The sequence below is a fragment of the Equus przewalskii genome, chromosome 3 (genome assembly GCF_037783145.1).
Source record: "Equus przewalskii isolate Varuska chromosome 3, EquPr2, whole genome shotgun sequence".
NCBI classification, from domain to species: domain Eukaryota; kingdom Metazoa; phylum Chordata; class Mammalia; order Perissodactyla; family Equidae; genus Equus; species Equus przewalskii.
Window position 1 is genome coordinate 55,152,818 of NC_091833.1, and position 22,724 is coordinate 55,175,541.

At 38.4% G+C, this 22,724-nt stretch overlaps 1 protein-coding gene across 6 annotated transcripts in view; it reads left to right on the forward strand.

The window, feature by feature from the left end:
- RASGEF1B (RasGEF domain family member 1B) overlaps positions 1 to 22,724 on the forward strand; it is a 701,851-nt gene that overhangs the window by 556,288 nt on the left and 122,839 nt on the right. For all 6 annotated transcript variants that reach the window (XM_070614553.1, XM_070614551.1, XM_070614552.1 and 3 more), the window contains one exon: positions 1,069 to 1,152. In XM_070614553.1, the coding sequence (XP_070470654.1) occupies positions 1,069 to 1,152 (84 nt within the window). The remainder of the gene's footprint in view (positions 1 to 1,068; positions 1,153 to 22,724) is intronic.

Genomic DNA, 22,724 nt, shown 5'->3' on the forward strand with positions numbered 1-22,724 from the left:
TGGAAATCCAAGATCAGGTGCCAGCATGGTTGGATGAGGGCCCTCTTCCAGGTCACACACTTCTTGTATCCTCACATGGGAAAGCGGACAAGCAAGCTCTCTGGAGTCTCTGTTAAAAGGACATTAATCCCATTCAGGAGGGCTCTGCCCTCTTGACCTAATCACTTCCCAAAGGCTCCAGCTCCTAATATCATCACCTTGGGGTGATTTCAACATACGGACTTTGCGGGGACACAGACATTCAGACCATAGAAGCATCTAAGACCTGTGTTAGATTGTGAAGGATACAAAGATAACTAAGACACGAGTCCCATCCTAAGTCGCTCACATAATAGCATGTGGATCCTGGGGTAGGGAGAAATTTATTTTGACTCTAGTCAGAAGTGGAGGGAAACAGTGAAATGTTCTTAGGGAATCTGAGCTGGGCTTTATAGGACAGGTAGGAAATCATAGGCAGATATTGAGGAAAGGATATTTTAGGAACCAAGAACAGCACAAACAAAGGCATAGATTGGAGTCTGTTCAAGAAAAACACATTGGCCAAATGTGGCTTGAGGTTTAGGTTAAATTGTGGGGCAGAGTTGGAACTGAAGCTGAGAAAGTGAAAAAGAGCCACATTTTGGAGGGTTCTGGAAAGCAGGTAGAGCACTTTGGACATCATCTCATATAGAATCAAAGATTTGAAAACCAGAAGTTTCACTGTGGTCAGTGTTTTTATGCAGTGAGATGTTAGTAATGTTTTTTTGATATTCACACAGTCTCATCTATGTTCTAGGAAGGTACTTTAACAGATTAGGCTGAAAATATTCTGCATTTGTGTCAACATGTGTGTATGAATTCCTTCAGGATATCACCGATGGTTTTGTAATATGTCCTGTACAAGGTTAAATGAGTTTGCACAGACTGCAAACTGAAGATGCCTGTGCAAAAATGCTGACTCAGGTATTTCAAGTGACAACTGTTAAGGGCTTGAGGCACTCTTGTGAGAAACAGGGAAATGGCTCCATGCAGCCGGAAAGCCAGCCAAGTGCCTGAAATCTCTCTCTCTCTGTGTTCCCTTTCTTGTAGGAACAGCAATGGAAACCTCCGATGTACAGCAGCATCACTCCAGTCTGCTTTACAAGCCCTCTGATTGAGAAGCCAATCGGCAAAGTAAGAAGGAATCCTTTTCTTGTTGCACAGTATGATTTGAATCTGTTGATTGTTATTTCCTTTTGTCTTGAGCTACTTGGGTGAGATAATCAAATCGATCTCATAAAAGTGGCTGATAAAATCCAAATTTTGAACTGTCTGGTTGGCCATAGTCACACTCGCCCTAGGCAAGATGTTGAGCTGAGAGATGTTGAGCTGAGATTCCCTTGCCTCGGCTTCTGTCTCTACTTCCCTCCCCGACTCCCTTCAGTGTCCTGGTTTCTCAGCTCTTTGACCCACCTTCCTCTGCCCATCAGAACTTGTTAAAAGGAAAAATGGTGCTTTTAGTTATTTATATTGTGGGGGAAGAAAAAAACTTGTTCCTCTACTCTCTTAGGTTCAATACCTGGGGTGATGCAAATTAACCTGAAAAAAATAAAGACAGATAAACAGGAGAAAAGATTTATTACTTTGAATAAGGAGGCCTTCATAGAAAAGAAGGGAAGGCCCAAAGAAGCAGTTATATTTGGGGCTCTTATACCATTTTAACAAAGAGTGATAAACTGTGGAGAAGTGAGGAGAGAAAAGAAAAGGGATTTGGGCTTCTTGGGGCTGTAAATTGTGAGAAGGTAAACGTAAGGAGGACATTAATGGAAGATAAGAGTTACTTAGTAAGGTTTGTTACACAGACTCAGGTTGGTTCTTTTTCCGTTGATAAGAGTCATTTACGGTGATTAAGAGTTGTCCTCTTCCTGGTACAAGAAAGGAAGACACCTTTACAGATTTACATTACCTTTACAAAGGGAAATTTATGCCCTGCTTTTTGACAGAAAGGGAGCGGGCAGAGAGGTTTTCCTGTGTCTACTGTTTCTCAGTTGCCTTCAGCTCAAAATAATCCTTGTGCCAAAGTGGCATATTTTGGAGTGGCATATTCTGATTCCTTCACCATGTTAGTGTGAAATCCAGCCACAATACTACCCCTTTCAAACATATTTGTTATTTGAACTATCTTGTGGAATGAAAGATTTTGCCTCTAGAAGAGAAATTACAGGTTTTTGCCGGAACTACTGTTCTGAACCTGAAATCACGCCCTTCAGTCCCGCTGGGGCTTTTAGAGCCTGACGGTGAAGAGTGTGGGCTCTGTGCAGCCAGGCTGCCTGGGCTCCACTCCCAGCTCCACCCTTCATGGGCTGTGTGACTTTCAGCCACGCTCAAATAGAGCAGCATCATAGTACCTGCCTCCTGGGAGTGTCACCAGGATTAAGTAATTTAATATAAATTCACAAGAGCAAGGATTTTTTTTACCTGTTTTGTTCACTGTGTATCCAAGCACTCAATGAATTATGCAAATGATTTTAATGAATGAATAAATGAAAAACAATACACATAGCAGGCTTAGAGGAAACTTAGAGCATCCTCGATTGGCTTATCTCAAAAAATGGGAGCTGGAGAAGGGGGTGTTATGTGTCAGGAAGAGAAGCAAAATTTTGGTGAGTGTATCAAGGACACTTTCCAGGCATACCTTGCCAGAAGGAACACAGTCTACCTGGGATACCCGCCCCCTCCTGTCCTTTGCTACAGCACTGCATCTCCAGACCACACACATCCAAAGACTAGGGTGAAACACGGTCACTGTAGGGACAAGTCAAAAACAAACAAATTCTTTCAATAGGGCTTTTCACTCCAACTTAAAGATATATGCGGGCAGAACCAGAGTTTTTGCAGTTTTTAAAAGGAAGTGAATCTTTTTTTCGGCGATTCCTGGTAATTTTGCTTTGGCGGCAAGCTCTGCCATGGCAGCTCTCTGCAGAGCACGAAATCCTGGCTGAAAAGGAAGCCTCCTGCCCGTGCTGTCAGTGTGGCGGACGTTTTGCAGGCCTAGCAGGGGAGCAACCCAGGCTTCTTGGGACTGAGTTCCTATACTTTGTATTCAGTGAGGTCTGCAGTTCCCCTCTCCTGATTTCAGTTCCAAGAGAGAGGAGTATCATTTGGCACAAAGATTAAACAAACAAACAAAACACGCCCTGAACATCACAAAATGTGTTGGCAGCTGCTCAGCATTCACTGCCTTGCCTTGCGTCTATCCCCTCCAACGCCTCCTGTTTTGACTTTGTTTATAGAGATTCTAAATAGACCACCACTTTATGGGGACAGAAAGAAGCCATTTCAAAGGCTGGGGTCAGAGGTCAATAAACCCTGTAGGGATCTGCTTTGACGAGATTTCATTTCAATCCAATAGCCAGTCTTGAGTTTACTCAGTGTTTTCCTAGACCTGGTCAGAAACATGAACAGCAATATAGAAACGGTAGGAAATGGCTTTTTGGAGTGCTTTTCAGAGAGCAGAAGAAGAGTGAGTGCAGTATGGCTGTTCTTGGTTCAGTGATGTTTCACTATGTGATTCGCAGGTCTCCCTCCCTGGCCAGGGCAGAGTTAGCAGGTGGGCGTCTATACAGTGACACCAGATCTGTCTCGAGTTGAGTGGAATTGCTCCCGGAGAATACTCTTGCTCTCTTTTCTTCCCATAGCTCTGGCTTCTGGGCTTAATACACATGCTGTAAAAGACTTTAATGAATTCGTTTGCAATCAACTCTGTTATCCATCCACCTGGAGGGAAAAAATAATGCCCAAAATGTAAGCAAAGTCAAGCTTTAATTGTAGGGGTGAATGGAAGGCAGTGTTTGGGGTGGATAATTGAAATCTATGGTTGATCTACCCAGAATCAAAACTCACTGCCAAGAAACTTTCTTTTGGGTGGAATGCTGCAAGCTGGACCCGGATGCGATTTCTACCACCCAAATTATGGTGCCCCAAGCTGAACCAATGACCAATCTTTCCTTGCTCCGGGAGGAGGAAAGATGTTTTGAAAACCCCAATTGGAAAACAGAGGATTTTAATGTGAGCTCATAAGAGAAAAAAAATATTTGGGAGCCAACTCCAATCTTATAACTACATGATAAGTCTTTTCATTAATGGTTATGATTAGAGGGTAGGAATAAAGGAGAGAAACATCTTGGAACAGATAGGGAGAAGCAAGAGAAATCACTCTGGACAGCAAGTAAACAAGCCTGGAATACGTGATTATCCACCCTCAGCTCAAGAGGAGTTGGGTGTTTTATTTTACATAATTGGAGTCAGCGCCTTTTGAATAGAGCATACAAATTTATGTAAATAAGAATGCAAATGTTAAAAATATGTGTTGTGGGATTTCCAGGGGATGACCTGGCAGCTTTGTCTTCCTTGCCTTTGCAGCTGCTAAATATTGCATTGTGAAAGCTTGAGATGAACTTATTTCCCCAAATCCCACAGTGTTATAACTAGAGGACTTTTTTTTTAATTTATAGGAGATCCTCTGGAGAATGAATTAAGACGGACTACTTTAATGTATTTGACAGTAAACATGTTACCCCCGAGAGGTTGCACAGGCTAACAGTAAATGCAAAAGGGATTTCAGGATTTCAATAAATTAATGGCAGCTTCAAAGTGGACTATTGAAAGAGAATTAGGCAATAATGATGGAGACAAAAGCAGGGATTTAGGGAGATAGGTAACATCAGAGGATGGCATAAAATTCAACTACCAAGCTCTCCTCCAAAATTCCAGCAAGGCAAGAGACTGGGCTGAAAGAAGCATTATTTCGACTCAGCAAAGCATTGTGCAGATTATACGAAGTCAAAACAACCCAGTAAAGTTCTGTGACCTCAGCAAACTGCACAGAATACACAAGCAGGTGGAGCTGTTTTGAATTAGGAGATGCCCATGACCACGGCTATACTGACCTGACTTTCTCAAAAGAATTTAGGTGACAGGTAAACTTGTCCTCAACCAAAAGAAATGTAACTTGAATGCATTATGTGATTTGACCAGAAGGCCATGGAGAGAGAAACCGCCATGAAGGAAGCAATGTTATTAAATGGAAGGATGGCTAAGAAAGTAACAAGGCTCACTCCCTAGGCCTTCTGTATTTGTGGATGAGTGAAGGGGAAACTGGAGGAGCTAGGTGGAAGCAACTGGATAAACAACAGATAAAAAGAAAGGAACTGGTGAACTCAGAATCAACAAAAAGTAGAGCTGCTTTATTTCAAAGTTGGGCGGCATCTGTGGGAAGAATAGAAATGGAGGTGTCCCTTTTTACAGATTAATCCTTAGCTCCTTTTAGCACTGGAGAATTTTTCTTACCAAAGGAAAATTTCGCCAAGCAGACAGGGGCCATTTTAAGAGTAGTCTTCTAAGTCACAGCCTGTTGAGAATCATTGAACTTTACATCATTATATCATGTCCGGGTCTGGATAGACAGCGCCAATTCTATGAGAAGAACGTTGGGACTTAATACTCAATATTGAGGGCTCAGTAACCCAAGAAGATGGAGAAGTTAACCTGCAAACTAGTCTGTGGCCTATTGCTACTTCCAAAAAAACCACCAAAAGTCGGAAACAGAATAATCAGAAGATAATAATAATTCTGAGCAAAGCAACCCACTACAACTACTACAGTTATAGATAAACATAATTTTAATTTTTTGAGTGTGAGTGTTCTTGACTTGACTGGATCTATTTCTCTATACATTTAGCTTCTGGTCACTGAGGCAAATGAAGTAAGGCAAGTATTTTCCTTCTAGGACTTTTTGTGACAAGGTAAAAGAAACTCTTAAGTTAAGGGGTCAGTTTCCTTCTTCTTCTAAAATAATGGAGATTTTGGTTGGGCATATGTCCACTCAGCTAAAGAGCACATTTTCCAGACTCCCTTGCAGCTAGATGTGGCTATATGATGAGATTATGGCTAATGGGATGTGAGTGGAAGTGATGTATGCTATTCCTAAGGCACGCCCCTTCTGCTGACTGGAATACAGATGTGGTAGCAGAAGCTGGAATAACCACCTCAGACCAAGAGAGGATGGCAGAGAAACCACAGTGAAGAGTCAGGGTCTCTGACTACAAAGAACCGTTCACTGCTGGTGTTCAGACTGCTACTGCCTGAGACAGAAATCAACTTCCATCTTGTCTACACCACTACTATTCTGGCCATTCGTACAGTAGCTGCAATGGTATCCTAGTGCACAATTAGAGCAGAGGAGAGAGTGGGCTGCATGCTCTATGGGAATTCACAAGTCACTTAGAATCCAGTGAAGGAAGAAGGCAGAGCCTGGTGCAGTAAATATCAGTTAAAGGAATGAAAATGCTCAGTTGCTGACATCTAGCTCCTAAATAGAGCCTGGTTGAGGAAGGAGAGATAAAAAGGCTAACTTCTAACCCTGAGATCAAGGTGACGAGTAGCAGAGAACTCCATCTTTGAGTTCCAAATGTAGTAAACCCAGATATCTATCATATACTGAATTTTGGAGAACTTCTCCTTAGAACGGAGGCAAACAAAATCTACTGAAAACACTCAAACTCCAGCACTGCAGTGGAGCCCATTATTTGGTCAAATAACATTTCTATTGATACTTATTGTATGTAAAAGCCGTCATTTGTTTGAAAATATTTATAAATATATTCATGTGTGTACTTGGCATAAAATATTCTTTGTTTCATCATCTGAAGCAGGTTTAGATTCCCTGGGGCAAACATTTAGGCCTCCAGCTTTGGCTATAACTCTATCACACCGGATTTTATGGGGGGGAGTGAATTGTTAGCTCATCCCTCATTTTAGATCTGTTCTCCTTTTATTTAACATAAAGTAACACATTGTTTTAGCTTCATAAATTAACCCCCTAAAACATCAGCTGTTACTGCTACCACACATTAGAGTCTATGTCATTTTTTCCCATCGTCTCTTCTCCCGAAATACCCGACCCAATGACATGCACATAGTGGGCAGGTAGTGCTTGACTGTTGGTGGTTGAATGAATACGGAATCTTAGTTTGTTATTCAGTCAGCTATTTTCATCTTCTTTTCCTTCTTTATAATGGTTGTTGAAGTAGTATTGTATGTGAGTGTCCTACCATATCTACCAAAGACGAAGAATTTTTAAAAGCAATATTATTGCACTGTCCTGTAAATATTAAATAACCAGAGGTGAGAATATATATCCCTTAAATTTAGATTTCTGGATTCTCACTACCACACAAGCACAGCCTCGGCTGAAGTTTAGGTCCATTGGTAGGAGTTCAACTGGGTAAGAAGTGCAATGTGATGCCCTGGACAAGAAGTCTGTCCATCCCACCATTCCTAACAGGTAAGATGGCTCTATAAACAGGCTTGATAAGCTCCAAAGCGTTGTAATAAGATTTAACAAATATGCTTGAACCAATAGTAGTTCAATTTATGTCTTCCTGTAAGCACATACAAATATTCAATGCCAGCTCCCAAAACCTACAGAAAATAAATGAAATGTGGACAATTAATGTCTGTAGAATATATTTTATTAGGTTTATAAAATTCATTTATTCAGAAACAGGTAGATGCCTATGTACTGTAAAAATGGGAAACACCAAACTCAAACAAAAATTGTTCTTGTTCTTCTGACCTGCTGTACAACTTATCCATAAAGGCTGAAAATATATGGTACAACATGTGTGGACTAAATGAACAGCCACATCACGATGTACTTGATGTTTAAATATGAGATAAATGTTTTATTAACAGCACACGCACACACAGAATCACCAACTCTTGCTACTGGGGAATGCGCCATTATCAAAGGTCATGAAGTCATATTTGTATTACAGAACTATTGTTTATTCTTTCCTTGTCTCAGTGTGCTGACACTTTCCCATTAACACTGCCCTGATTTCTCTCCCAGAACCCAGCTGAAAAATATTAAGTGGCACTTCTGATGGAAAGTGCTAAGTAGATTCCTGGTCTGTTATTAATGGAAAAAGGAACTTTAATTTGTCCCACCTGTAAGTGGGGGAAACAAACGCCCTAAGACGGCCATAGGATATATATATACTCTCTGTTCACATATATCGGAAAAAAACAATATCACTAACCTCTGAGAAATAGCACTACAGAATTATCAGTAGAATTAAGACAGGCTATGCTGTTTTGCTATCTTCCCAAACTCTGGGTGCCCTTGAGGAAGCCAAAGGAAGCCCTTGTTGGAAACACTACATTCGAAGCATTCTATGATAGCCAAGTATCCACAAAAAAAAAACCCAAACACTGAATGCCTCCCATGTGTGAGGCAGTGTGCTATAAACAGTAATCCTGGGCAATTTTGTATAAATAACAGCAATAATAATTATTATAGTAGCCACCATTGTTTGAGGACTCTCTTCCAAACACTGACATAAATTCTTCAACCGAGTCTCTCATTTAATCGTTTTATAGATGAAACCTAGAGAGGATAAAGAAGTTGTTCAAGGTCACAGAGCTAATAAATGGTAGAGTTGGCATCCAAAACCAGGCATGCCTGACTCAAGAACCTAGGCCTAACCACCTGCTGGAGAGATGATTTTGTATTTGGACGATCTCTTTTTGGTTCCTGTTTGAAATATAATCAAAGTTTCCTGAAAGGACTCAGAAGGATGCCAAAAAAAGTATGACCTGGCTTATATTATGGGTCACTCTGGCTACAGTTCACCAACCTTAGATTTTCATTTTCCAAAGGCCCCAGTTATAAATAGCAACCCTGCACAAGTGGGAAATAATGTGTGAGCATGCAGCATTAGCTTGGCTCTTGAAAAGCAGTTGCTTCACAAAGAACTTTAAAGGGAGCGTGAACTGCAAAGATATCACCATGAGGTTACTCAGATCAAAACAGTGTTCTTCAGAAGCCATTCCGTATATTTTGGTGTCCCAGTTTGTCTCCCCTCGGAGAAGGAAGCTTAGTGCTCACCTAATCCGTGAGGCTATGCATTTAATTTTAAGAACTTTAACACTCTCAGTGAAAAGTCAAAGAGCTATTATTAAATATCATTAAAGTTCAATTTAATGATAGAATCACAGTAAAGCCAAGGGTAGAGCTGAAATCTCCACTTGCCACTAATGCCCGTTAAGTTTTTCATAGAGGCAGTTGGGATGCCTGGTAAAATAAATGAGTATGAATGAAATGAACAGAGCAGATTGCATAAAAGTTTATGGTCTGAAGAGTAGGGAGGTAATTAGTGGTGTGATGAACTCCCCAATTGTGTCTGTGTTTAAAGGTCATTTCCTGCATTTTATGAGAGATGGGGAATTACATTCAGGCCCCCATAGAACTTTGCTTTTACTATTATGAACATTTATTTCACCCAACCTTACTTTAGGGTTGGTTGATTGCATGTCTGTCTTTTGCAGGGGCTTGTAATCTCCATGGCTGAGGGCTTGGGCGGGGCGGGATTGTGCCTTATTCATTATTTATGTCCCCAAAACACCAAGCGTAATTCTTTCCATATTGTAGCTGCTTGTTAAGAAGGAGAGGGAAGTGGTAGAAAAAGAAAGGGAAAGAAATTCTTATACTGTTGTGCCTGAGATGCTGTTTTCCAATTACCTGGGTTCAGGCTGCTTTTCGTTCAGTGCATTCCGAAACCTCTCTAAGGAATAGCTTAGTGAAAAATTCAACCTCACCTTAAAAGACATTTGCTTCCAGAATAACTCTTACAAGGCTCTATTTATTTGCAGAAGGCAGAAAGAGCAATTTTTACACTAAGGACTTTGAAAGGAAATCAGTGATAAGAGACGTGGAGATGAAACCAAAATAGAAAAAAAAGAGAGGGAGAGAAAATGTTCTCGTGCTTTGTGGCATGGCAGTTGTTTCCTTCCTTCTCTGCACCAATAAAAGTGATCTTGCCAAGGTCAGTAGGAAAATCCTAACTGCTAAACCCAGTGCACATTTCAATTCTTCTCTAACTTGACTCAATTGACCTCTTCTCGAAAGTTGTTCCTCTCTTGGCTTTTATAAGAGCCAACCATTCTAATTCTCATCTGATCTTCTCAGTCTCTTTTGCTATTTCATCTTCCCTTAATAATACCTCCAATTTTGTGTTCCCTATTGTTTCACTCCAGGTGTACTTTTTTTTAATATCAACTATCTCTCCTTGAGTAATTTTCTTTATTTTCTTGTTTCATTTGCTCAGCCTCTTCAGAACTCAACCAGTTAGCTTCTCTTTCTCTCTTCTGATTTGCCTGCTCTACAAATGTTCTATTCCTCTCTCAATGAATGTTCCTACCTCTACCCAACAATTCAGGCCAGGTACTTGGGCATCATCTGTAATGCTCTTCTCTCTCTCATCCATTCACTTGGCCACCCAATTCACATTGTTCTAAATCCTTAACATTCACTCTCTCCTTCTCCATTGTGATTGCTGTAATTAAGGCCTTTGTTATTTCTCATCTGGTTACTGATGAACCTTCTAACTGGTTTCCTTATCTTTGCTCTCATCTTCTTTTAATACCTCTTCTACACCACTACAGAGTTTTCCTTTCAAATTGCAAATATGATCAAGTTATTCACTTAACTAAGAGGTGGAATGGCTTCCCATTGACTACTGAGTTTGTCTGAATCTCTCTGAATGGTAGAGTGAGGCATGAATGACATACCTACCCCCACCCCCTAGCCTCAGCTCCCATTGCTCATTCCCTTGAATCTTACACACTACTCCCTCCTTCACGACTCTGTGCCATCATGCATGTTCTTCCTTTCACTTATTTCTACCTAATCCCCTCCTCTTTTTCAGTGTATCTTACAATTCTCACAATATCTTACAATATCTTACAATTCAGTCGATCTTCCACTTCTCTTCTGCCCCTTCTACAACCTCTATTCTGAGTTATAACCATATTTTGCATGTTTTCTATTACAGCATTGCTCTTACTTTGTTGAAATTGTTTGCTTGTATTTCTGTCTCCTCTTAGTAATGGAGTACATTTCTTATCTTTGTGTTCCTCAATGTGTGCTACAATGTATGGCATATGCGAGGCACTGAATGGTCTGGAAATCCTGTTTGTGCTTATGAATATCTTGTCTATTCATTTCAGCACTTACCCAGAATTCAGAGTTCATTCAAACCCAGAATTCAGAACTCATCTTCCCACTTATACATTTTAGGATTCTCTTGGCCAGAGTACCTGACGCTAAACTTTCATTAATTAAAATAAAACACTCCTCACAGATGATTAATGCCAATTATTATGCTCAAGATCATTGTAAGAAAAGGAAAGATTTTTATCAGTTAGAGAAGATGAAGACAGGGCCTTGGCCAACATGAATTCCTCCCTATTAACTGATAACGATTAGATAATTGAGGAAGATAGGCATATTACCCCATTTAGGTAATTCCACCAGATCTACCTTTATTAAATAGAATTATAGTGGGAGTTAGAACTGTCTGCTGTGCCTTGAGAAGGCGTTGTTTCCAGATGCTGTTTGTACCAAGAGAAGGAAAGATGGTTATTGGCTCCAGCTTGGACTTTTGTTAGGAGGTCAGTCATGAAAGAAACTTCGTACCTTGAAAATATCTGACCAGTTTAAAATTAGGCATTCTGATAGGGAAACGCCAAGTGTGAGAAGATCAGAGCTTTGTACATACGAATTTAAATGTCCCAAAAATAAGAGTTTGTGGCACTAAAATTGACGTTCTTTAGTTTTAGTCAATACTGGTAATTATAAAAATAAAATTTAGTGGAGATGAGATACAAGAAAATCAAGAATCCTTACACAACTTCATTTCACCGTAGAACAACTCTTACTCTGAGAAAAGTATACATTTATAATTATATAATCAAAAATTTTATTAAATATAGTAGATGACCATCATTTGATCAATAGTGTCATGTATTCTGCGAGATACTAAAGAAGCTCTTTCTGTCTTAAGGGATATAGAATGACTTAGTCAGCACTGGAAGGTAATTTAAATGTCATCTGGTCCAACTTCTCGCCTGAAGCTTAAATCTTTCCTACAAACACCTGCCAAACCTCCTGTGGCTATCTCCACTTCGAGAAGATTTCTACCACCTGAGGCAGTTCATTTCATATTTATGTAGCTCTTATTATTAATGACAAATAAAATTTATGGAGTGCTCACTATGTGCCAGACACTGGGCTAAGCATTTTATCTTCAGAAATCCTATGTAATCTTTATCACAACCTTGTAAGATGGTACCGTTATTATTTCCATTTTACAGATGAGGGGGAAACTGAGACTTAGTGAGGTTGGGCAACTGCCCAACATCTCACAGCTGGTAAGTAGAGGATCTGGCTTTGACTACACAGTCTGCGTTCTTAAACAGTATAAATATGCAGCCTCTCTAACTCGACTGCTTCCCTATGTTGAGCTGAAATCTACTTTCTTATAGCTTCTATGCATGGGTCCTAACTTTTAATGATGTGACACTAAACACGTCCAGTCTCTTTTCCACATGACAGCTCTTCACATAGTTGAAGACAGTCATCTTATCCACTCTATCCCCTCAGTCTTGCCACTGGATACACAATTGCGTTGCCTTCCATTTTTCCATGTGTGAGATGGTCTCTGGGCCCTTCAGCATCATGATCACTGTCCTTTGGACAAACCCCATCTTAGGGTCTTATACATTTAATATGGCATAAAATCATATTGGCTTTGTTGGAAGAGTGGAAGCAGCACAGGTTGAGTCATATGCTGTGGTCAACCAAAGCCACTAAGTGTTTTGCATACATGTTGGTCAGCTATATCTCTGCTATTCTCTATTCACACAGTTGGTTTTTCAAACTTGAATTTAGAGCTTTTACTTACCGCAATTATATTTTATCTTAATAGTATAGTTTATTGCTCTAGAATGCTAAAATCTTTTAGGATCGAGATTCTGCCATCTAAAAGTTTTTGTCCCTTTGTATTCATTATTGTTTGCCATCTGTTAACCCATCCCAAACTTAGTGGATTAAAACAACAATTTGGCTCCTAATTCTATGTGTCAGAATTTAGGCTTGGCCCAGCTTAGGGGTTCGTTCGACTGGGCTTGACTGGGCTGACTCGTGCATCTGTGGTCAGCTGCTGGGTCAGCTGGGGCTGGTTGGTCTAGAAGAACCTCAGCTGGGATAGATAGTTTCTGTTCTACGTGGTTTCTCATCCTCCAACAGGCTGGCCTAGGCTTGTCTATGTGTTAGAAGAGGGGTCCCAAGATAGCAAATGAAACCAAGAAAAGCCTCATGAGTCCTAAGCTCAGAACAAGGACACTATCATTTTCCCTGTGTTCTATTGGCCAAAACAAGTCCCAAGGCCAGCAACTGTCAAAGCTGGTGAAATAGACTCTGTCTCTTGATGGGAGGAGCTTCAAAGTCACTTTATAAAGGGCCTAAATATAGGAAAATACAACAATTGTGTCCATTTTTTTTAACCTACCACATCTTAGGGTCACACCACTTGTGGATTTGATAAACATGTCATCAAAATTATCCTTTAAAAAATTCATAGGAATTTCAATTTAATAAGGTCTAAAAATAAAGTCCTATGTAGCATACCACTTTTGCTCTTACAGTCTAGTTAGACAACCATAGCAAATACACTGTAAACAGTAAAAGAAAAAAAATTTGCATGCTAAACTCTCCCATTCTGTTTCTAACGAGGCGTAATTTAAAGAACAAAGAGATCTACAAGGGCCACCGCGAGGAAAACGCTTGTAGATGAGTTTATACTTGATCCAGGTTAAACAAAAAAAAGACTACAAACTGTATTGGGAAAGAGAAATGAGAAATGTGTTGACATTGCCAATTAGCATGTACAAGAGCTTACAGGCTCAGAGAACAGGCTGGAGTGACAGTATTGAAGAGTTGCTCTGAAGAATGAGCCATAACAGGAAGGGTGGCTAGGTGGTGGGGGTCTATAATGAAAGAACTTGAAAGTAGGAAGTTGAATTTGAATTTGATTTTGTAAGCATTGGAGAACTATGGATGGTTCCTGAGTAAAAAGACAATGTGATTAAAATGTTTGCACAATTAATTTAGCATTAGTTTGAATGAGACAATTTTGGAGTCAAGGAAACTATTGAGAAAAGCCTTAAAGCTTTTTTATTCCCGATGAAAACCAAATACCTAATGCCATTTTTCCTAAGGTAGTCTTAAAAAAAAAGACAAATAATTTCCATGCCAATAAGTTTCATTTCCCTCAATTTAAAGAGCAGGCAGAAGGTGTCAACATCTGGAAAGCGGTGAATATGTTCTTTTTCTTGAAGAAGAAGAAAAGGAAATGTAACTACTTCTGCTTAAATTTGAGTCATTATGTCATGTGTACAGATTTTTCAAGGTTATTTCCCTCAATGGCAAAATGATTGTCTGCACAAATAAAAAGCTGACATTTTCAAGATTCAAAAATTTAGTGATTGAAGAAAACCCTGAGTAATCACGAAAGTCTTGTTTTCCATTCTGGTATAGAAGTGCTACTTACTGTAAGAGGACATAACAGACACCCCAACCTTCTCCAATATTCTCTTAGTCTGAGTCCCACTGTGGGGTCTCTGTAAATAATGAAATTTCTCTCCCTAATCAATTTTCCAGTGCCAGGACACTGAGAGTGTTGGGAAAATTATTGGATGTTGGAAAACAGTTTGGGATACCCCTTAGATAAGCACTGTAGCCAGTCAAAATTCCATGGCGAGGTGCATGGTGTAATAAAGGCTATCTGGACCACTTGTCTGGAGACCTTCTTGGAATACATCTTTTCTAGAAGAAATCGATTTAAATCCTCATTTCCCTTATATACTGACATGAATTCGAGATTGGGCCAAGATTTGAATGTTTAAAAAAAAAACCCATGCCATAAAATCTTGGGAAAATATTTAATGATCTGATATTATAATAGAGTAAGACTTTCTAGGCTTAAAAGTATTGGAACCCTGGTGCGCTAATGGATCTAGGAAACAATTATTAATGACTGTTAAAACTGTTAGCTCAAACACTGATTGGGAATTTTATAAAGGATGGATCAGGCTGACAATACCCGCAAGCGCTAGTTACTTTTAACATTACTAAAAGTGGGACGCTCATGACATGATGCAAGAGGAATTTGACAGCACCAGGTATGAAGTATTTTGTCCCCCAAAAATTAAACCTGAAGTTTATCAAATCTGTAAATCCAACTACCACCTGGTAGAAAATTCAAGGACTAGAAGAACATGGTCAATGACATCACAAGGATACAGTCATCCAAATCCAGAAAGTGGGATATTCCTTAGGACAAATGGCCCAGTTTCTTCAAAAAAAAAGTGGCATGGAATATAAAAGGGAGGGGAAACCTCAGTGACATAGCCAAATATAGCACACGGACCCTATTCGAATCTGGATCCAAAAATCCAATTCTGAAATGATATTTTTTTAAAAAAAATTAGAGAAAACTGAGCCTGACTGGATATAGATATTAAGGAATTATTTTAAATGTCGATAGATATGTTGGTTGTTATCTGAAAAGCTCTTATCAGCTAGAGATATACTTGTATGTGACATGATATTATGTTTGAGATTTACTTTAAAATGCATCAACAAATGAATGGTGAGGGGACAGGAGAGAATAAATGAAACAAGAATTGCAGAATGTTGGTAATTATTGTCCTGGTTAATGAGTACATGTGGGTTCTCTATAATATTCACTTTACTTTTGTGTATATTTGGAAATATTTGTTCAAATTATTTGAAGTTGTTGGAAAAGAATCATGAAGGAAGTGATTCATGTAATTTACTACGTAAACAAAATTAAGAATTTCTATGCCTTCTTACATGATAGGCTGGGGGAAATATTTGTTGCAAATATGGCAGACAAAGAGTTAACATGCATTTTCATACACATACGTGCACATACATGTATACATACAGGCTGATAGGAAAAAGACTAAGAGCCCAACAGCTAAATGATATAAACAGAATTCAGAAGGGGAAATGCCAATTGCTTAAAATTTCCCTTTAGAAATAATCATAAAAAAGCAAGTTCAATTTTTTGAACTGCTAAAGCAAGCTATTCTCCAGAACATATATGCCTTTTATGTCCTGGAAAACAGTCATTTCCTATGATCAATAGAGAAATTTTTTTAAATAGTAGCAGCCTTTTTGTTAAATGCCAAAAAAGTGTCATGTGCTGTACAATAAGGACTATTTTTGGAAAGTCTTTCTAACGCTTCTCCAGTGCTGATAAAATCCTGGCCAAGAATCCCCGCTGGGGCTGAAGAGGGAGTGCGTCAAAACGAGGAGAGGCTCATGACAAGGAAGGGCTTCACAGGGCGCTTCCGGGGGTGTTGAAGATGCTCTTAATTTGGTTGATGGCCATATGGGTGTTCCTTTATAGCTGCTTCTTAAATTGAGTGTATAGATTTCATGCCCTTTTTTGTAAGCGTATTGGATTTTATAATAAAAGTTTTTTTCTTTTTTAAAGTAAACTCCAACAAGTGTGGTCACTCACATGCCTTGAGTTGCCTTATGTGATGGTTGGCCTGAAATCACCATGAGTGAGCAAAGGGGAGCTGACTGCCTTGGAATGGAGTCCAACGTGGGAGTGAGCCTGAGGTTCTACAGTGGTAGAAGCTGTTTCTCAAGAGGAACTCTTAATTCATGTTTGGCTACAGGGGCTCCCCAGAGGCATTGTTGGCTGTTGGGGAATGTTCATCTCTGGAACTACCTTAAAATTAGAATACCCCAGGAAAACCCGAGAATCCCCTGAGAAATTTTTTTCCTTTTTTAATCCCATCCATATGGGATGTTTTTAATAAGCAAAGGAGCTCCATGTATATTATAGATAAAGACACTGGCATCAGGACTTCCTAAGAATGGGTAGACTCTAAGATGGTTTTCTAATAGTGAAAATGGATTTACTTTTAATTATTTTTATCTTCTTACCTAGTTCCCCCAGGTGACTAACACCACATGTTTAAAAGATGGAACGTGGGAGTAAAGGAGTAGATGATTTGGTTAAGCTATGATCTTACAAAATCAACCAAATTTGTTCTCCAATGTTAACTTTCAGTTCTAAGATGCTGCATACAATTTGTAACTGATGTGTCCAGAAGTTTTGTTTGTTAAGCAATTGTGTCTAGTCAATGTCAAATCCTATTCTTAGCATCAGGTGCTCAACCATAATTTGTCCATGATTGTGCAATAAAAAAATAAGAAGAAGAAAAAAATAAATGATAAAAACAACTCAAAAATATCAGGGAAAGATGTGACCATCTGTTGATAAAATTGTAGAGATAACCTGTTAAAAAGTGCCTTTTAGAAAACCTATTAAGGGCTGGCCCCATGGCATAGTGGTTAAGATCACGTGCTCCACTTTGGCAGCCTGGGATTTTTGGGTTCGGATACCCGGTGTGGACCTACATACCACTCATCAAGCCATGCCGTGGAAGTGTCCCACATACAAAATAGAGGAAGATTGGCTCTTCCTGACAAAAAAAAAAAAAGCCTATTAAGTGTCTCAGACAAACGGGAAAAATGTAAATTTGATAATAATTCATCTTTAATGGCTTCTAATAATTGCCTTCTTTATCATTTAGAACATGGAACTAAGGCATTTCCTGAAACTAAACAATTCACATTTTGCTCTATAATTCTCTCTCCTCACTTCTCTCTCTAATTCCTTTCAACTTTATCAAATTGCCTGGAACCTGAGGATTATCCTCTCTCCTCAAGAAAGTCTCTCCCAGGGACAAGGGATTTAGTCTTTAAGTTTCCTCCTTGAATTTGAAATATTAATTAATGACTAATAGGAATGGCATTTAATTATTTACAATAGAATTTGGATGTCATTTGTAGGTTCTAAAAAACTTCTTTTTCTGATTACGGAAGTAATACTCTCTCATTCTTCCTCATTATGGGTAATTTGGAAAATTCAAGGAAGGTCAGAAGGAAATAAAAATTTCCACAATCCAAAGATAACCACAGTTAACATTTTGATGTATTTTCTTCCTCCTTACATGTACGTTTGTGTTATAGAACTGAAATTATTCAACATATGTGGTTTTCTCTGCAATAAGTTCTAACTTCACATTATTGTGTGAACATTTAATAATGTCATTACATAGATTTCGAAAATCTCAATTTTTTTTTGAGGTATAAGTGGCATACAATGTTATATTAGTTTCAGGTGTACAACATAATGTCAAGAATCAATTTTAATGAGTAATATTTGAGTGTATCACTATAGCTTAAATTATTTTTACCAACAAGACAACTCTGGATATTTTGTTTTTTTCTAACTTTTGTCATTAGAAATAATGCTAAAATAAATAATGAACATACCTATACACAGATCTGTGTATGTTTCTTTGATAGTTTCTGTATAATTATTCCTAGAAATGGCAAAGGTTAGAAACTTTTAAAATTTCACAATATGTACTGCCTAGCTGCATTTCAAAATGGCTCTTCAGTCTATGTTTCTACTAGGATTATGTAAGAATGCCAATCTCACTGTACCTCCACTAGCATTGAACATTATAATTTTGAATCTTTGCTGGTTAACTCATGGTATCTCATTGTTTTCATTTGCTGTTGTTTATGGAGTTGATTTTTTTTCCTACGTCCATTTGTTTTTTATATTTCTAATTCTGTATAGTATATGTTCATATTTTTGATCCATTTTTCTGTTGGAACTTTAACATTTTTATACTAACTTTTTTTTTATATAGGTGACAGGGATGAAAGGAAACTATATTAAACCATGAATGTTTGTAGTCCCTCCACCTTTCCCTTCTCTCCTTCTCATTCCCCATTTCTCTACTCATGAGAAGGAATGTTGAGTCTTTGGCTCTGCTAATTAGAGTGAGATGTGGTTGGGAGAATGCAGGCTAAATTTATGTACATAGAAATATATCAAAAAATAAGATGTGGAAATATGGAGATAACTGGTTGAGGGGAATAAAGTTAATGAAAATCACAAGGAAGTTGGAGACACATGACAGGAGGGAGAGGAGAAAAGAAAAAAGGCCAGAATGGACTACAGTTTGGGGACAGAATGATAAGGGCTATGAGCAGCTGCTCTGATTGGTGAGGCTTTGAGGAGGAGGAGAGGCAAAGGGGATTTTTAGTGAATTTACTGTGTTTTGTGCAGGGAAACCTTGTGTTTGCTGCTACCTCTGCCCCTCAGAACAGAATCAAACCATCTTCAAGAAAGTCTCTAATTACTCTTCAAGGTCGTGGAGCTGCATTTGTGTTTCTTTAGGATGTGTTGCTGGACTACGATGGGCCTTAAGAGAGGATAAGATAGCCCAGGTTTATTATTAAGGTTAAACTCACATAATAAATATAAGTGATCTTGTCATAGTTTTAAAGAAATTTTTTCCCCTATTGGCTGTTTAATTTTGTTTATAAGAATTTTCACACATATTCTAGAAGGGAGAAATAGCAATTTACAAAACTTAGACAGGGGGCCGGCCCGGTGGCCAAGTGGTTAAGTTCGCGCACTCTGCTTCAGTGGCCCAGGGTTTTGCCAGTTAGGATCCTGGCGCGGACATGGCACCGCTCATCAGGCCACACTGAGGCGGCGTCCCACATAGCACAACCAGAGGCATTCACGACTAGAATATACAACTATGTACTGGGGGGCTTTGGGGAGAAGAAGAAGAAGAAGGAAAAAGAAGATTGGTAACAGTTGTTAGCTCGGGTGCCAATCTTTAAAAAAAAACAAACAAAACTTAGACTGAAAAACAGTCCTCTCCTGTCTGGGAAAGATTTTCTTTAACCAAATGTATAGTGTTAGACACACATATAATACCAGGAGGTTTGAGAGAACACCCTCTTGACCAAGCAGAGCACTTGGGTCAAACCAAGTGAGCAACTGTCACCACCATGGAGTCTGCTCACATCCAATTCTATTATTATGATACTTTTTGACACTCAAGTAAGTATCTATAGCTATATATCTCTATCTCTATATGGTTACCTTTACAAATGTGTGTATGGGGAGGGTGTGTGTGTGTTGGAGTGAACCAATAACATCATCCTTCTTTTCTTTCACCTTTTCTGTGGCATCGCTGTGCACATTTAATGCTTAAATGATTAAGGAATGAATGACTTTTGATGTATAGGATGAGATGAGGATCTAGGTCAATTATTTTAAAAATTACTCAGTTTGTTGTAATATCATCATTGGAGAGTTCATTCCTTCTCTATTAGCATGTGACACTCACTTTGTTGCATTTTAAATTCTTATAGGTATTAGAGCCAGTGGATTTTGTCTTCTCTTTTCTAGTAACATGATGTATTGATTTTCGTAGATTTATAGTACTTTTTGATATTCCCTCATTACTTTTCAAAATTATTTTGGATACGTTCTAAAAATTTTTTGAAAGTTTATCAAAGGTACATTAAACCTATAAATTACTTTGCAAAGAATTGACATCTTTATCACATTTGTTCATCACAGTCAGAATAAGGAGTATCTCCCTGTGGCAATATTCTTTCTGTTCCATCACAAAAATTTTATAATTTTTCTTTATATAAGCTACCACATTTTTTTTTTTTCAGAGTGCTGGGTCTTACTCCCAGTTTCTGACTCAATAGGTCCAGGATGGAGCATGAGAAATTGCATTTCTTTCTTTTCTCTCTCTTTCTCTTTCTTTTTTTTTTTTTTTTTTTGGTGAGGAAGATTAATCTTGAGCTAACATCTGTTGCCAATCTTCCTCTTTTTTGTTCTTTTTTGTTCCCCCAAAACCCCAGTACATAGTTGTATATCCTAGTTGTAAGTCATTCTGGTTCTTCTATGTGGGATGCCACCACAGCATGGCTTCAGGAGAGGTGCATATGTCCATGCCCAAGATCTGAACTGGCAAAACCCAGGGCCACCAAAGTGGAGCATGCAAACTTAACCACTTGGCCACAGGGTCAACCCCCACATAATTTTTAAATCAAAGTTATTGTTATAAATTTTATATATTTTGTTGCTGTTATAAATAAGATTTTTTTCCATCATATTTTCTAACTGGTTATTGCTATTACATAGAACAACTTGAATTTTGAATATTCGTTTTGAATTTGGTCACCATACTAAACTTTTTTTTAAATTAATACTAATATTTTGTTAGTTGATTCTCCTGGGTTTTCTAAACAGAGATTTATACTACCTATAACTAGAAATAAAGTGTCAGAAAAGAGATAAAATCAATTCCATTTCTTATGTTTGATTGGAAGATTTTCCAGGAAAATTTTTCCATAATTTTGAAAAACAATAACCGGATCATAGCTAACTATGGAACACCAGAGGCATTCCTATTTAATTCAGAAACAAGACAAGGATATCCATTAAGAACACGTTGCAAACATCATTTAATCTTCTCATTAACTTAGGGAGACATTATTAATGCAGAATACATTCTACCTTGATGAAATACATAATACATCAATAACACCAAATTATAGATGAGGAAACCAAAAGGCAGAGTGGTGAGGAATTTGCCCAGGGTCCAGTAGATAGGATTTGAACCCAAGTCTGTGATATTCCAGTCTCTTTTGTTCACTAGACCTTTTGGCTTACTTGATCTTCCAACAAAAAGAAAGCATTTTATTTGTAAATTGCTTAAAATTTAATAAAATGCTTTTATACACTTCATCTCACATTTTTCTCAGAACTGAACTTAGAGTTAAGTGGACTCATGATCATTCCTAAATAATACTAAATAAACATTAAAACTTTGTCTCTTACTTCATAGGTGGTTTAGCTACATCATAGTATCATCCATTCCCTGAAAAAGACGAGGCAAAGCCCTCAAGGAAAGGCTGCTTCCTAGTCAGAGACGCCCCAGCTGCTTTACCTGCACCTGTGGGTTCTCTTGCTCATATGTATTTGATAATGTTGGATTGGTGTGATTTTGTGAGAGGATTGGTGTGACTTTAGGGGTTTGGGAAAAACCCAACTAGAAAGACTAATTTTCCTATTATGTTGGAAAGAAGAGCTACAGGAGAATTTTCAAGTTACTATGTGGATGAAATTCATATGAGGGAAGGTAGTAGATTTTTTCCCCCAAGAATTTTCAAATCCATGAAGAGCAGCATTTGATATTATATTTTGTTTATTTATTAATTACTATCTTTTAATTTTTTTCTTGAGCTAACATTGGTTTATAACATTATATAAATTTCAGGTGTACATCATTATATTTCAACTTCTGTACAGACTACATTGTGTTCACCACCAAAAGTCTAATTGCCACCCGTCACCATTTATATGTGTCCCTTTACCCTGATATTATATTTTGAAGCCAAGAGTGGAACCCGGATTCCTCACAGTTTACTTGAGGTTTTACCAAGCATTGGTATCAATCTATGAGCTGATACCGTTTCTGCTTTTCTTACAAAGGACGATCATGGCATTTTATGTTCTTTCAATTTTTCCATTAGAAAGAAAATGTAGATTTAAGGTTTCTGTGCATGTGTTGTTTCTGTGCACCTAACCTGCTCATCTGGACTTCAGAGTAACCTTTATCCCAGATTTTCTTGTCCCGTGACTAAGATCAGCTTAAGGTGGGGCTATGCCAGCCTTACTCTGAATTACAATGGCATGGGGAAGCTGGAAAATACCCACTGTGCTCTCATAAAAACATTTGTAGTGGGTTCAGTTAGGAAAACAGGACTCACAGGATGTTTTGAAGGCAGGCTAGATTCTCCACACTAAATTCTACTAACTAAGCAGGTGCATGTGTGTGTTGCCACTTCTGGTAGGTAAAAGGATTCTTGAAAGAACGTTGGAGCTCTTCCTGAATCATTTGGGCAACCACAAGTCGTAGAT